This window comes from Perca flavescens, chromosome 1 (assembly GCF_004354835.1).
Source record: "Perca flavescens isolate YP-PL-M2 chromosome 1, PFLA_1.0, whole genome shotgun sequence".
NCBI lineage: Eukaryota > Metazoa > Chordata > Actinopteri > Perciformes > Percidae > Perca > Perca flavescens.
In genome coordinates this window covers 5,951,852-5,967,761 of record NC_041331.1, presented here as the reverse complement: position 1 = coordinate 5,967,761, position 15,910 = coordinate 5,951,852, and the positions used below count along the sequence as shown (strand labels likewise).

Below are 15,910 nucleotides of genomic sequence, written 5' to 3'. Positions count from 1 at the left end.
AACATCGCGGCACGGGACGCTAGTTAACACTACACTCGACAGCAGCTAACGTTAGCCTACCGTTAGCTAGCAGCTGGAGTAAACACGGTTAAAATGCTGACAACTGAACGGTGTAAAAGTGTTTCTGTATTTCACTGGAGAGAATTGTAACACCAGACTGTAGCTGCTGTTGTCTGAAAACACAGACTCAGCCTGAAATAAGTTATTGTTATAAGTTATTGTTATTACATTTTTAATAAATCATTTCATTTTGACCCTGTGGCCTTACAATACACAAGCCATTCTTTAATGTCACCCTGTGCTCCCTCTTTTTTTTAGATCAACTTTTTATTGTTTTATATTTTTGAACAGATAAATACAATTGAACAAGGTGCCCTTTTTTAAATATATATATATATATATATATATATATATATATATATATATATATAAGAGAGAGAGAGAGAGAGAGAGAGAGAGAGAGAGAGAGAGAGAGAGAGAGATGTCACCTTTTTCAGCCCTTCTGAGTTTGCAGGTATGATTTTAATATAACATTATAGTCATTATGGCCTTTAGAAAAATGTTTTTTGTGGAGGTGGGGTAGTCTAGTGCACTATAGGTCCCTGTGGGGGCTAAGCTTTTGTCCTTAATGGCATTTTTTCCCCCTTACATTACTTTTACTTTTATACTTTAAGTAATTTTGAAACCAGTACTTTTAAACTTTTACTTGAGTAAAAAGCTTGAGTTGATACTTCAGCTTCTACAGAAGTCTTTTCAAACCCTAGTATCTGTACTTCTACTTGAGTAACGAATGTGAAAACTCCTAGAAAACTGCAGTTGTGCAGCAACTCTCAGTTCTTTCAAATCCAGGCTGAAGACCTTTCTTTTTGATGCTGCCTTTCTTTAAATAATTGTTAATTTCTAATGCTGCACTCTAACTTTTATTCTCGTAGTTTATTTGTTTGATACTTTAAAGCACTTTGAATTAGTTTGCGAGGAATGTGCTGTACAGATAAAGCTTACTTGCCTTGCCTTTTCATCATTACCAACTGTGACTTTAACCTTTGACAAAACAAACAAGGATGTGATGAAAGAATGAAAAGAGAGTACTGTGTTTCAGTTAGAAAAACTTTATAGAATGATCATTGACTGTTGTGCTGATGAGTTCAGGGCTGCAGCTTCTGTTGGTCAGGGAGCCTCTGATCGTCTGTCAGCACATCTGAAAACACTTCTTCTGTAACAGTGAAACAGCACATAGGGGGATTAGCTCCAAACTCAATGCTGAATACAGGTGTATATGTATGTTTCTTTTTTATAATGTGCTCATGTGGACACTCACAGCACTTGTAGAGAGTGTTGAGCCTGGCCTTGTCGTTGCGACTCATCTCCTTGGCGTTGCCAAAGGACACGTTGGCGTTGGGGATGGGGACCATGGTGGGCTGGTTGTTCTTGGAGAAGGCGTACCTGCAAGAGGACACAGAGCAGTTAGAAGGGAGCAACACACACACACACACACACACACACACACACACACACACACACACACACACACACACACACACACACACACACACACACACACACACACACACACACACACACACACACACACACACACACACACACACACACACACACACACACACAGAGAGCAGGGCAGAAGTGAAGCCAGCTGTTTACTGCCTTACTTGTGGTACTGCATGACAGAGTTGTAATCGTAGGGAGTGCCCTGGTTCAGGGTGGCAATCTTATTGAAGTTGTGCTGCATTCCTTAAAAACAAAAAAAAAGAATAAAGTTAAGATTAAAGTTACATTTGTTTGGTTTGACTTCACATTGACTCTGGACAGAAAGGAGTCCAGCAGCTGGAGAAAGATCCCAATAATCTGCAGAGCTCCGTGGTTTGGTGCTGATGGTTTTATGTTCAGAGAAGTGCAGTCACAGAATGAGCTTCTGTTTCATGAAGGTTCAGGGATTTGCTAAAACGTGGTGTTTCCCCCTGGCAGTGTGATGTTCGAGCTCTTTTTGTCCACTAGGAGGCACCAGGGACCCACCATACTTAAATTGCAAACAAGATGGGAAGAGACATTTCAAATCTTCCCATATGAAGCAAAAGTTTCTTTTATATTTTTTCAGAAAATAATGTTTTTCTTACATGTCTGAAATCAATACACATACATAGATTTAAGTATTAATGTATCACACTCTCTGGAGGAGCAGTGAAGCCTGATGGTCGTGATGAGAACAAGGATTTGGGAAACGTGCCCCGGAGACTGTTGCCACGTGTTAGGACAGAGTCATTGATCAGCTCTCATGTAGCACACAGGCTGCTGGGGCCATGATAGGTACAACTTCCTCTCAAAAGCACAGGACTACAAACAGAGATTACAGCAGGTCCTACTCTTAATCAACCTTTTTTAAGTAGTTTCAGAGTCACTAAATCTAAGAGATTAGAGCTGCAGAGTTCAATGGACTCATCGATAAGTTATCAACTTTTTTTTACCTTATTTATTTTGGGAAGGTTCACTGAGAGGAAGCCTCTCTTTTGCAAGAATACCCTTATCACATTCACACAGTTGCACATTCATACATGGAAACTGCCCAGTACAACCACAGTCTGAGCTGCTGGCAACTGAGAAGCTCCACTGGAGCCAGCTATTTTGATAATCAATTAATAGTTTGAGTAATTTCTTTTAATGAAAAAATTTGAAATGTGAATATTTTCTAGTTTCTTCTCTCTTCTGTGACAGTAAACCAAATATCTTTGAGTTGTGGACAAAACAAGACATTTGAGGACATCATCTTGGACTTTGGGAATAACTGATCAACATTTTCTGAAAGTTTAGAAATAAAACAACTAATTGATTAATCAAGAAAATAATCAACAGATTAGGTGACGATGAAAATAGTCTTTAGTTGCAGCCCTATTTGAGATATGAAAGTGCCATTTACAGTTAGCCCCCCTTTAAGAGCGGCAGAATGTGGTTCATGAGAATAAGAACAAAAACAGAACTGTGAGGTCTATGAGGTTGTACATTTTAAGTGTATTTGTTCACAAGGTTTATGCATTAATTAACATTAGGCCTGCATGATTTCTTGTAAAAAAAAAAATCATATGAGTGTGTCTTATGTGATTATACTTGTCTGCAGTCTGAATAATAACCAGCTCCCTTACCAGACTGAACATTTTGCAGCAAGACTTTGATGTGGTTGTCCCTGTCAGAGCGGGTCTGTTCATGGTTGAAGCCCAGAGCGTGGAGCAGCTCGTGCTGCACCGTGCCATGGTAAAGGCATCCCCTCCGGGCCAGAGACACCACCTGCTTCCCACCACGACGGCCAACGAAGGAGTAGCAGCTGGACAGGAGCACAGAGGAGTTGAAGAACACTCAAGTGTGAGCAAAGCTTCCAACTCAAAGTCTTCTATAACATCACTTTCTTACCCATTCTGGGACTCGATACTCAGCCAGTCGCGGTCGCTGCTTCTGCTTGGCCTGAAGCGGATGCAGGAGAAGGAAGAGAAGGACTCCAGTCCACGGGTGATGATGGCCTTCTCCCGGTCAGCTGCCAGGACCAGAGCACACAGCATTTAGCTTCTTACCATCCCATAGCACACAGCATTTAGCTTCTTACCATCCCATAGCACGAGAACAACACAACACAATATTGGACAACTTTTGGACGGACACAAACAGGATTTTGAAAGGTGGGGGGGACATGTACCCCCTGTCCCCAGTGTAAGTTACGCCTTAGCCTCCAGGTGCGCACACAGCCGTTCTTTACACTCTCCATTGGCTTTTGGTTTTTAAGGCCATTTATGACGTATATGGCCAAATGTTTCCCCCTTGGTGAGCACAACAGGTCATTGTGGTCATCATACTGTAATGGACAGATCATATGTGTGAGATGTGTGTGACACTTACAGAAGTGGTTGGTGATGTAATAAGGAACGTAGACCTTCCCGTCAGCATTTTTTCCCCACTTGCAGCCTCGGCTGGTGCAGGGGTCGGCGTTTCTCTCGTCCTCGCTGCCAATGGCGATGTCTCCTCCAGTCAGGATGGGATCATCGTCAGAACGGACTGAAACACATCACACACACACACACACACACACACACACACACACACACACACACACACACACAGAAACATGTTGAACTGCTGCTGATAAAACAAGGAAATGTCATGGCTTCAGCAGCTCACACTCACTCAGATTACTGTTGGCTCTCTCCAGAAGTTCAGAGACAGAAAGCTCCGCTGAGTCATCCTCTGCACATCAACAACAACACCATTTCACTTTGTGTAAAAATACAGCAGTCACAGCACAACAGGTCTGATCATTAGAACAGATTACATACCTGCCTGCAGGTTCCGCGTGGGATTAGAGGAGAAAAAAACAAATACGTTAGAAAAAGATTAAACCACATGACTTGAAATGACAGCTAAAAGTTAACAGAAAAATCATTTGTCAGCCAAATAACCAAATACTGTGACTTAAAGTGTGATTTTAAAGTGCAAAGAGATGATGAAAGACCTGTTTAGCATCAAAGATCCTAAAAAAGGAGAGGAAAGATGTGTTTCTCTGCACAGCAGTCTTCTCTAAGGGCTGGCCTGTGCCACAACAATTCCAGGTTTCATTTATTAGTAGGGTGTGGATAAAAGCTCAATTTAACATATTTAACAGAACTTTGTGAATGTGGAGAAGATGATCGGCTTCATGTGACACAGGAGTTCTTTCATGATTGTTACTGACAGTCCAAGTTAATAATTTAGTTCATCTGAATGATTTGAATCGTGCAGTTTCAACATGTTTAACATTTACACTGTGACATGATGGGCCCTGTGACGCTCCTACCTCATTGTCGGCCCAACAGCAGGCAGACAGCAGCAGCAGCAGAGCCAGAGCTGAGAATCTGAAAACAGACATGCGAGCCATCCTAGCAGACCTGCAGGACACAGACACAGCTTCCACTCAGAGGAAAGATATAGTGTTTGAACCAAAAAATACAGACAGCTGAGGGTTCACACACTGAAACAAAGTGCACACTTCTTCCCTGCATTCTGCTACAGACATTTGAACTCACCTTGGATCCTCTGTGTGGACTTGTGCAGCTGAGGTTTCACTCCAGGTTTTTATACATGTTCAAATGCGTCACTGAGCCCAAATATGGATTATCTGGGTACTGAGAAAGCTAAAGAATCAGCTAAACTCACAGGCTTATCAGTCACATATGGTTCGGACACATACATTTGAAAGATGTATGCCTACACTCTATGGGTGGGAAGGGAACACTTGTAGAAAATTGAGTTGTCAGCATCCAATATCATGTCTGATATGAGAATGTTCCACGCCGTGGCAGAGTCTGTAAATATTGCAGGCATTATTGTAAGATGCACTGTTTCTCAAAGCATCCAAATTGGGGTGGGGGGACGACAAGGCTATAAAAGAATTCTATATTGGGGTTAGGATGAAACTTTAACCAAGTTGGTGTAGATGGGGAATAAACCGATAAGAAATATATAATTTTATATAGATGATATTTTTCTAATTGGATAATACTTCTAACCTCTTCAGTTTTCCTTTTTTTAATTTAAGACCAAAAAAATGTCAGTATATTAGTTTTAGGATTATCAGTTCCTGAAGACAGAAAGGTAAATTAACTACTGGTATGCATTTCTATACTGCAGAAAGTTCAAGGTTGCCAGACTGGTCAGAGTTATATAATTCACAACTCAAATCCCAAAAGTTCATACAACTAATTCTGCATTAGCAGTTCGTGTTTTGGAAAAACGTAATTTAAGAAAAGAAATGTGATCTAATTGTAATAGCAAATTGTATTCATTGGCACAGTTCAGTGTTCAAGTCAAGTCAACTTTATTGTTGATTCTGACTGTATGTGCCAGACATACAGAGCAATTGAAAACACGTTTCATAAATAAAGACAAAAGCAGATGAATAATATATAAAATAAATTAAAAAAACATTCTAAATAGTGCAAATGTAAGGCAAAACGAAACAGTGTAGAACATGAAAGATAAAGATATTGAAATCTTCACTACAAAAGGAAGAGTTCCTGAGTGTCTTCTTTTCATAAAGTGGCCGGTGCTGATCCTGAAGGGGTTCCAGAGTTCTTGGGGGAAGAGGAGAGGGGAGGGAGAGAGGGGAAGGGAGGGACAGATGGGAGGGTGTGTGTATCACCTATGTGAAATGATATATTTCTTCCCGGTTTATTCCCCATCTACACCAACTTGGTTAAAGTGGTCAGTGGTTGAGTCCTTAAGTCTTGTGCTGGTCAGTTAAGCAAGATCTTTAAAGTGATTTTCACTCAATCCCTCCAGACGCAAACAGTTCCAAAGATTTGGAAACATTCTACAATCATTCCTGTGGCTAAGTGTAAGAACTAGGGCCGGGACTCGATTAAAAAAATTAATCTAATTAATTACAGGCTTTGTAATTAATTAATCGAAATTAATCGCATTTTAATTCCATAAATATTTGACCTGAGAACAGTGAGAAGTAATTTTTTTCACATGGATTTTTAGTATACCATTGAATAATGACTGATTGAATAATTTTTGTTCAACCAAGTCCAGCAGACCAGTGCAATTTTTGCCAGTAAGTGTAGCAATAGCATATTTAGAAATATAGTACATTTCAGAAATTCAGGTAGCCTATAGGTAGGTAGACCTTCTGTAAACTATGTTTTTTTAAGTAAAACACAATACTTTCAAGTACATTCAGACTTAGTTACCCTGGTCCTTAAACCAGTCATCTGGTGGAGTGTGGGTTGGGTGTGAGTCCTTGTACTTGGAGTCGGGCTAACGTCCACGCTAGCTGCTAAATGTTTTGCGTCGAGGTGATACTTGAGGCTCGATGTGCTGCGGTGATATGCGAAATCCTTGTTGCATAGCTTGCACACAACCATGCTCTAATCGACGCTTCCATCCGTTCGTTTTTTTTAACAAAATGTCCCATCCACGGAGCCAACCAAAGCGGTCTCGTCAGCTTCTTCGTTCATGTTCACTGTGGTTTGTTGTTGTCTGAAGTCATGAACGCTAGTTAGTGCTCCAGTATAATCGGTCCGCCGAAACTCATCCAGTGAGAAACGTCCCGCGGTGCAAAAATAAGTGTGATTAAAATGCGCAAAAAATGTTTAACGTGTTATTTTTTGTGTAATTAATTAACGCATCAAAGTCTGTAATTAATTAATCTTAATCAACGCGTTAAAGTCCCGGCTCTAGTAAGAACCCCAAGGTCTTAAATGACTTTCAACCTGTAGCTCTCACCTCATTGGTGATGAAGACTTTTGAGAAGTTGGTTAAGCAGGAGTTACTGAAGCAGGTGGAAGAACAGTTAGACCCTCTCCAGTTTGCTTACAGGGCTAGCAGAGGTGTTGAGGATGCAATACTTACATTGTTAAATTCCCTTTATCAACATCTGGAATCCTCAAAAACTAATGCAAGGCTTCTTTTTATCGATTTTCTCTTCAGCATTCGATACCATTCAGCCCTATACTCGTTGGATGAGAAACTTCAGTCTATTTTTAACTTGAACCCTAACTTAATTGGCTGGATACTGGATTTTCTGTCGAATAGGTCGCAGTGTGTTAGGGTTAATGGTGTCTTAACCTCATGAGCCCTTACTTCCACAGGCTCTCCTCAGGGCTGTTCTTTCACTATTGCTTTTCATTTCATACACAAATGATGTAGGAATAAGTATGAGAATAGGCACTGTGTGAAATTTGCAGATGACACTGTTATAGTGAGCCTTTTGAACAATGATGAGGCGGGGCATGGCCCTGTAGTTGATGATTTCACTGTGTGGTGTGAAAACTTCTTTCTGTCTATCAACGTTTCCAAGACAAAGGATATGATTATTGATTTCCGTAGATCACAGCACAATGTTTCACAAACTGTTATTCAGAACATGAATGTTGAGACAGTAGATGAATATAAATATTTAGGAACCATCATTGACAGTAAATTATCTTTTGAGAGCAACACAGATGCTGCCTGTAAAAAGGCCCAACAGAGACTTTTCTTCTTTTTCATCCTAACCACAATATCCAATTCTTTTATAGTCTTGTCGTGCCCCCACTCCACTTTGGATGCTTTGGGAAACAGTTCATCTTACAATAATGCCTGCAATATTTACAGACTCTGCCACGGTGTGGAACATTCTCATATCAGACATATCATTGGATGCTGACAACTGACAAGCGTTCACTTCCCACCATGACATGACATACAGTCAGAATTAACAATAAAGTTGACTTGACTTGAACATTGAACCGTGCCAATGAATACAATTTGCAATTACAATTAGATCACATTTCTTTTCTTAAATTCGCTTTTTCCAAAACAGAACTGCTAATGCAGAATAGTTGTATGAACTTTTGGGAAATTGGGTTGTGCATTAAATAACTCTGACTGGTCTGACAACCTTGAACATTCTGCAGTATAGAAATGCATAGTTAATTTACCTTTCTGACTTCAGGTACTGATAATCCTAAAACTAATATACTGACATTGTTTTGGTCATAAATAAAAAAAAGAAAACTGAAGAGGTTAGAAGTATTATCCAATTAGAAAAATATCATCTATGTAAAATGATATATTTCTTCCCGGTTTATTCCCTATCTACAGCAACTTAGTTAAAGTTTCATCTTAACCCCAATATACAATTCTTTTACAGCCTTGTCATGCCCCCACCCCACTTTGGATGCTTTTGGAAACAGTGCATCTTACAATAATGCCTGCAATATTTACAGACATTCTCATATCAGACATGATACTGGATGCTGGCAACTCAATTTTCTACAAGTGTTCCCTTCCCACCCATAGAGTGTAGGCATACATCTTTCAAATGTATGTGTCCGAACCATATGTGACTGATAAGCCTGTGAGTTTAGCTGATTCTTTAGCTTTCTCAGTACCCAGATAATCCATATTTGGGCTCAGTGACGCATTTGAACATGTATAAAAACCTGGAGTGAAACCTCAGCTGCACAAGTCCACACAGAGGATCCAAGGTGAGTTCAAATGTCTGTAGCAGAATGCAGTGAAGAAGTGTGCACTTAGTTTCAGTGTGTGAACCCTCAGCTGTCTGTATTTTTTGGTTCAAACACTATATCTTTCCTCTGAGTGGAAGCTGTGTCTGATTCCTGTCTGTGTCCTGCAGGTCTGCTAGGATGGCTCGCATGTCTGTTTTCAGATTCTCAGCTCTGGCTCTGCTGCTGCTGCTGTCTGCCTGCTGTTGGGCCGACAATGAGGTAGGAGCGTCACAGGGCCCATCATGTCACAATGTAAATGTTAAACATGTTGAAACTGCACGATTCATATCATTCAGATGAACTGAATTATTAACTTGGACTGTCCGTAACAACCAGGAAAGAACTCCTGTGTCACATGAAGCCGATCATCTTCTCCACATTCACAAAGTTCTGTTAAATATGTTAAATTGAGCTTTTATCCACACCCTACTAATAAATGAAACCTGGAAAAGTTGTGGCACAGGCCAGCCCTTAGAGAAGACTGCTGTGCAGAGAAACACATCTTTCCTCTCCTCTGTTAGGTTCTATGATGCTAAACAGGTCTTTCATAATCTCTTTGCACTTCTACAATCACACTTTAAGACACAGTATTTGGTTATTTGTCTTAAAAATGGTTCTTCTGTTAACTTTTAGCTGTCAATTCAAGTCATTTCATTCCATCTTTTTCTAACTTGTTTGTTTTTTTCCCCCTCTAACCCCACGCGGAACCTGCAGGCAGGTATGTAATCTGTTCTAATGATCAGACCTGTTGTGCTGTGACTGCTGTATTTTTACACAAAGTGAAATGGTGTTGTTGTTGATGTGCAGAGGATGACTCAGCGGAGCTTTCTGTCTCTGAACTTCTGGAGAGAGCCAACAGTAATCTGAGTGAGTGTGAGCTGCTGAAGCCATGACATTTCCTTGTTCTTTCAGCAGCAGGTCAACATGTTTCTGAGTGTGTGTGTGTGTGTGATGTGTTTCAGTCCGTTCTGACGATGATCCCATCCTGACTGGAGGAGACATCGCCATCGGCAGCGAGGACGAGAGAAACGCCGACCCCTGCACCAGCCGAGGCTGCAAGTGGGGAAAAAATGCTGACGGGAAGGTCTACGTTCCTTATTACATCACCAACCACTTCTGTAAGTGTCACACACATCTCACACATGTGCTCTGTCCATATACAGCAGGCTTCCTCATTTAATGCAGCCTGTTGTAGCAACAACCATTTAAAAAAAGGTTTGAGAGTGAGAACAAACTGTTCTTATACCAGAATCAAACAGACAGCGGCCTGTTTGCTGCTCACCGTTAAAGTAAATTCATTCATGGCAGCAGGCTGGTTCCCTGGAGTTATCAATCCATCAACATTTGTTTATATAGCCCTTTACAGCAACCAGCAAGAATCAGTTACATAAAAGCAGGAGGAAGAAAGGAAAATGTCACAGCGCTACTATTTATTAAAAGCCATTCTAAATAAATATGTTTTCAGGTTAGGTTTGAAAAGAGCTAGGTCTGTAATAGTGCAAATGTCAAGGGGTAACCTGTTCCAAAGTCTCGGGGCAGATCAGCCCACAGTTTATACCTTGACTGTGGGACTTCTAAAATTAAGTGCTTCGATGACCGCGAGGACCTGTTGTGCTCACTAAGGGTTAAAATCTTGGCCAAATACACAGCGGCCAGGCCATTAATAGCCTTCCAAAATATTTTTTTAAATTATAAAATTGATTCTAAAATGCACCGGGAGCCAATGTAGATTGTAAAGAAAGGTGCTAATGTGTGCACGCCTGGAGGTATTTGTTAAAAAGCGAGCAGCAGCATTTTGCACAAGTTGAAGGGGCCAGATGGAAGTTTGATTGAGGCCAACATAAAGAGTATCTCAACAATCCAGCCTCAAAATAAAAACTGATTTGCCTCCTCTAGATCACACCGGTTTAGGAAGGGCTTCATTTTAGCCAGAAGACGAAGCTGGAAAAAGCTCAGTCATGACATAAATTACTACAAATTAAAAAGACAGATGTACAAACAAACCAACAGTCAGCAAACAGTTAGTCTATATCCTTGACGTTCCACTTCCGTGATTGTTCCGTTGTCGCCGGAAAATCTGCCGGATTTCACTCAGTTGCCTTGTGCTTCCTTTGTTTTGTCATTTTACACTCGGGTGGACTAATGAGGACTATGGTTAACCTTTTCTCAGATCTCTGCAAGATAAATCCAGACAGCTAGCTAGACTATCTGTCCAATCTGAGTTTTCTGTTGCACGACTAAACAACTTTTGAACGTACACGTTTCACCAAAATAAGTTCCTTCCGAGCCTATTTTGCAGCGGCACCGCGGCTTTTCTCCGGCACTTAGCACCGCCCAAGACAATTGTGATTGGTTTAAAGAAATGGCAATAAACCAGAGCACGTTTTCCTCCCATCACCGAATGCTACAGTATGTGGAGTAGCCAGACCCTCCTCCAGCACGCTTTGGAGGAGGGTCTGGCAAAGCGAGAATAGCTAACAGTCAAAGATTCAAAAAAGCAAAGAAACCGCTGAGTCACTCATGGTGCTTTCACTCATCATTTATTTCCTCTACAGCAACAAAACATGTTACATGAGTCCAACTGGACTCACTAGGGCTGACACTGCACTCCATTTTAAGAGCCCCTCTTATGCTTTTATTATTTTTCCTGTCTTTTAGTGTGTTATATAGTATTTTTGTGTATGTAATTGATGTATAAATGTAAATGTATGAGTAAAAAAAAAAATGTTTCACTCCTAATGGATCTTTCTCTCTCACAGACAGCACTTTTTCTCAACTGCCTGAAACGCCTCGCCCACATTCCTGTTTCCATTCCTAAATTAGTGATATGATGATGAACCCAGATTGAGAAAGCCAGCCCCGTTTTTCACCTGTTCTCCTTAAGCGAGCACAGCCCGTGGAGTGACTCGTTTGAATTTGGTTAAACCTGTTTGAGTCATGACTCACTCGGATCTGTGTCTTTAAATTAACTCATGAGTCGCAAGTTTCTAGTATCATTAACTCGGATCAGTTGAGTCCCACTACAATTCAATCTAAAATGATAACAGCGCCACACACAAACCTCTTGCAACATTAGCTGCTACTAGGCCTAGCCATCTTAGCTGCCAAAAGCTTTATAACTTACAGTTTCATAGGCAACCACAACTCCACAAGTCAACTCAAGCGACTGAGTGAGCAGAGACTGTCGAGACAGGTTATAGGAACTTCCCGACCCGCAGACTCACAGCCGGAAACATTGCAAGCTCGCAGACTATGGGACTCACTCGAGGACTCATGAGTGAGTCAGTCAGTTGCACGAATCAGCCGGCTACGTTGTCATGAGTGGATCTGTAGAGCGAGTGAAGTCTCTCCTCGAGTCAGGGTTAAAAGCAAATGCAATTAGGTCGAGCAGATAGTCCGAAACATTGCAAGCTCACAGACCATGGCACTCATGAGTCCTTGAGAGAGTCAGTCAGCCAGTCGAATCAGCCGGCTACGTTGTCATGAGTGGATCTGTAGCAGACGAGCGAGTAGGACTGAATTCCTTGGCGATTTAGCAATACTGAATCAAGTGACTTGCACAACCCGGATCAGGTTAGTGAGTGACTCAGAATAACCCAAATCCTTAAAAGGAATCGAGTTTGCCAAGTCTAATGACAACAGAGTAGGCCAGCTGACCAATCAGAGTAGACTGGGCTTTTCAGGAAGGAGGCCAAGAGCTCAGAGGGTTTCAGGCAGAGGAGCTGCAGCAATGGGCAGTATGAGAAACATTATGTTTTTTATACATCAAAGCAAATAAACCTATTCCAGTAGACCCAAAGAATACAAATATAATGCTAAAAAGGAGTATAATAGCGGCTCTTTAAATGGAATCTGCTGTTTTGAATAATAATGAGATTGTCTTTTTCCAATGTAATTTCCAGAAAATAAAAGTTGTCAAACATTAGGGTCAGTATGGTGCTTGTTTGAGTTCTGTGGGATGCTAAGAAGCTAAATGGTGTGTGCTGTCGGATGGTAAGAAGCTAAATGCTGTGTGATGTGTAATGTTAAGAAGCTAAATATTGTGTGCTGTTGGATGCTAAGAAGCTAAATGCTGTGTGCTGTGGTCCCGTCAGCTGACCGGGAGAAGGCTATCATCACCCGTGGACTGGAGTCCTTCTCTTCCTTCTCCTGCATCCGCTTCAGGCCAAGCAGAAGCAGCGACCGCGACTGGCTGAGTATCGAGTCCCAGAATGGGTAAGAAAGTGATGTTATAGAAGACTTTGAGTTGAAAGCTTTGCTCACACTTGAGTGTTCTTCAACTCCTCTGTGCTCCTGTCCAGCTGCTACTCCTTCGTTGGCCGTCGTGGTGGGAAGCAGGTGGTGTCTCTGGCCCGGAGGGGATGCCTTTACCATGGCACGGTGCAGCACGAGCTGCTCCACGCTCTGGGCTTCAACCATGAACAGACCCGCTCTGACAGGGACAACCACATCAAAGTCTTGCTGCAAAACGTTCAGTCTGGTAAGGGAGCTGGTTATTATTCAGACTAGTTTCAGAGGAAACCCAGTAAACTGCAGACAAGTAGAATCACATAAAAAACACTCATATGATTTGTTTCCACCGAAAATATGCAGGCCTAATTTTATTTTATTAGGCCTGTTATCCATTTCATGGATAAACCTTGTAAACAAATACACTGAAAATACAACCTCATAGACCTCACAGTTCTGCTTTTGTTCTTATTCTCATGAACCACATGCTGCCACTCTTAAAGGGAGGCTAACTGCAAATGGCACTTTCATATCTCAAAGAGGGCTGCAACTAATACTTATTATCATTGTCAAATTAATCTTTCGATTTAGCAAATGGTGAAAAAATGTCGATCAGTGTTTTCAAAAGCCAAAGATGATGTCCTCAAATGTCTTGCTTTGTCCACAACTCAAAGATGTTCAGTGTACTTTCACAGAGGAGTGAAGAAACTAGAAAATATTCACATTTAAAGTGACTTTAAGTAACTTTTTAACAGTGAAAAGAACACTATTTTTATATAGTTTTTAGTAAGGCATCTACCCGGGTCTGATTTTTCCTGCAAAGTCACAGAATGATTTACGGCAGCTAGATGGCGCTACAGAGCACATATTCTGACGGGTCACAGATTTCTGTGTAACACAGGAAAAGCCTGTTAGCGTATCCAGCCAGTTGAGCCAGGTTAAAGGAAGCAGATATCTTTATATAGGCCTAATTGTATTTTAATTTTATTTGAGAAGTTATCTGTTGTAGTTATGGCTGATACTGGGGCAGGACCATTACAGAAAAGAAGGAAATTAAACGAAGTACAACTAAAAGCTAAAACAGAAAGTGAAAAACAACGGGCGATAACGCGAGTCACACACGGTCAGGCTTTCATCAGATGGAAACAATTACAGGATTGTAAATGATTCAAAACCCACCAAAAACGTAGTTATGTAATATGTCTATTTCATTCATAAAATAACTTACAATACACAATGTGGTTGTAAGACAGTAGCCAACATTAAATTACGTCCCCCTTCCATTTAGCACGGATGTTTTATTCCTTTTAGTTCGTATTTGAGTTGGCTTACTATTTTCTTTTCCCTTGTCTCCCTGTACTTGTGTAAAGCGTCCATGGGTTTCATGAAATGCGCTATATTAATCTAAGTTATTATTACGTTGATTGCTACAACAATCTCTTAATGCTTTGGCTCATAACACAGTGACAGTGATACCCATTTTAGTTACTGTATATGCAACGCTTCAAATGCAACAACGCATCTGTAACGTACTCTCTTACTGTAAATGAATGATTTTCTTGTTGAGAAAAGCATTCATACCGAGTATATCACCTCCCCGTAATGCTAATTCAGTCAATCGTGGGTCCCTGGTGCCTCCTAGTGGACAAAAAGAGCCTGAACTTTAAACTGCCAGGGGAAACGCCACGTTTTAGCAAATCTTAACTTTATTCTAAATCTTAACTTTATTCTATTTTATTTTATCTATTGTATTTTTGGAACTCATTTTAATGTTAAAAAACCTCATAAAGTGAATTTTTCATGCCATGGGAACTTTAAATCTATGTTTGTATATTGATTTCACACATGTAAGAAAAACAAACATTATTTTCTGAAAAAATATAAATAAGCTATAAAAAACTTTATTTTATTTTATTTTTTTAGGAATGGAGCACAACTTTAGAAAGATTGCCACCCTGAACCAGGGCACTCCCTACGATTACAACTCTGTCATGCAGTACCACAAGTAAGAAAAGCTGACTTCACTTCTGCCCTGCTGTGTGTGTGTTGTGTGTGTGTGTGTGTGTGTGTGTGTGGTGCTCCAGTCTAACTGCTCTGTGTCCTCTTGCAGGACCGCCTTCTCCAAGAACAACCAGCCCACCATGGTCCCCATCCCCAACGCCAACGTTTCCTTTGGCAACGCCAAGGAGATGAGTCGCAACGACAAAGCCAGGCTCAACACTCTCTACAAGTGCTGTGAGTCCACATGAGCACATTATAAAAATAATATACATATATATATATATATATATACATATACACGTGTATTCAGCATTGAGTTTGGAGCTAATCCCCCTCTGTGCTGTGTCACTGTTACAGAAGAAGCGTTTTCAGATGTGCTGACAGACGATCAGAGGCTCCCTGACCAACAGAAGCTGCAGCCTTGAACTCATCAGCACAACAGCCAATAATCATTCTATAAAGTTTTTCTAACTGCAACACAGTACTCTCTTTGCATTCTTTCATCACATCCTTGTTTGATTTCTGAAAGGTTAAAGGCAGGGTGGGTGGTGATGAAAAGCTAGTGAAATTTGAAAGTAGCATCTCCTCGGGGCTCCATCTAATCCTTACCCCTGCCCTCGGAGCCCCGGTTAGTACACGGGAGGTGTAGAGTA

At 40.9% G+C, this 15,910-nt stretch overlaps 2 protein-coding genes across 9 annotated transcripts; one reads left to right on the top strand and one right to left on the bottom strand.

Moving 5' to 3' along the window:
- Positions 1-1,123: 1,123 nt before the first annotated feature.
- LOC114568468 (low choriolytic enzyme) lies at positions 1,124-7,480 on the bottom strand. 8 transcript variants are annotated; one of them, XM_028598479.1, is made up of 10 exons: positions 7,387-7,480; positions 5,058-5,156; positions 4,829-4,919; positions 4,183-4,246; positions 3,898-4,053; positions 3,418-3,538; positions 3,153-3,331; positions 1,668-1,749; positions 1,319-1,443; positions 1,124-1,213 (listed from the first exon to the last, which is right to left on the bottom strand). In XM_028598479.1, coding segments are annotated over exons 3-10 (810 nt in total). In that variant the 5' UTR covers positions 4,910-4,919; positions 5,058-5,156; positions 7,387-7,480; the 3' UTR covers positions 1,124-1,211. The 8 variants fall into 8 exon arrangements, with proteins under 8 accessions (XP_028454280.1, XP_028454103.1, XP_028454178.1 ...); XM_028598302.1 differs by lacking the exon at positions 7,387-7,480 and adding an exon at positions 7,261-7,326; XM_028598377.1 differs by lacking the exon at positions 7,387-7,480 and adding an exon at positions 6,710-6,861.
- A 1,311-nt stretch (positions 7,481-8,791) lies between these two features.
- LOC114568945 (low choriolytic enzyme) lies at positions 8,792-15,700 on the top strand. The gene is made up of 9 exons (XM_028598669.1): positions 8,792-9,005; positions 9,155-9,245; positions 9,830-9,893; positions 9,989-10,144; positions 13,121-13,241; positions 13,328-13,506; positions 15,180-15,261; positions 15,367-15,491; positions 15,615-15,700. Coding segments are annotated over exons 2-9 (810 nt in total). The 5' UTR covers positions 8,792-9,005; positions 9,155-9,164; the 3' UTR covers positions 15,617-15,700.
- Positions 15,701-15,910: the final 210 nt, after the last annotated feature.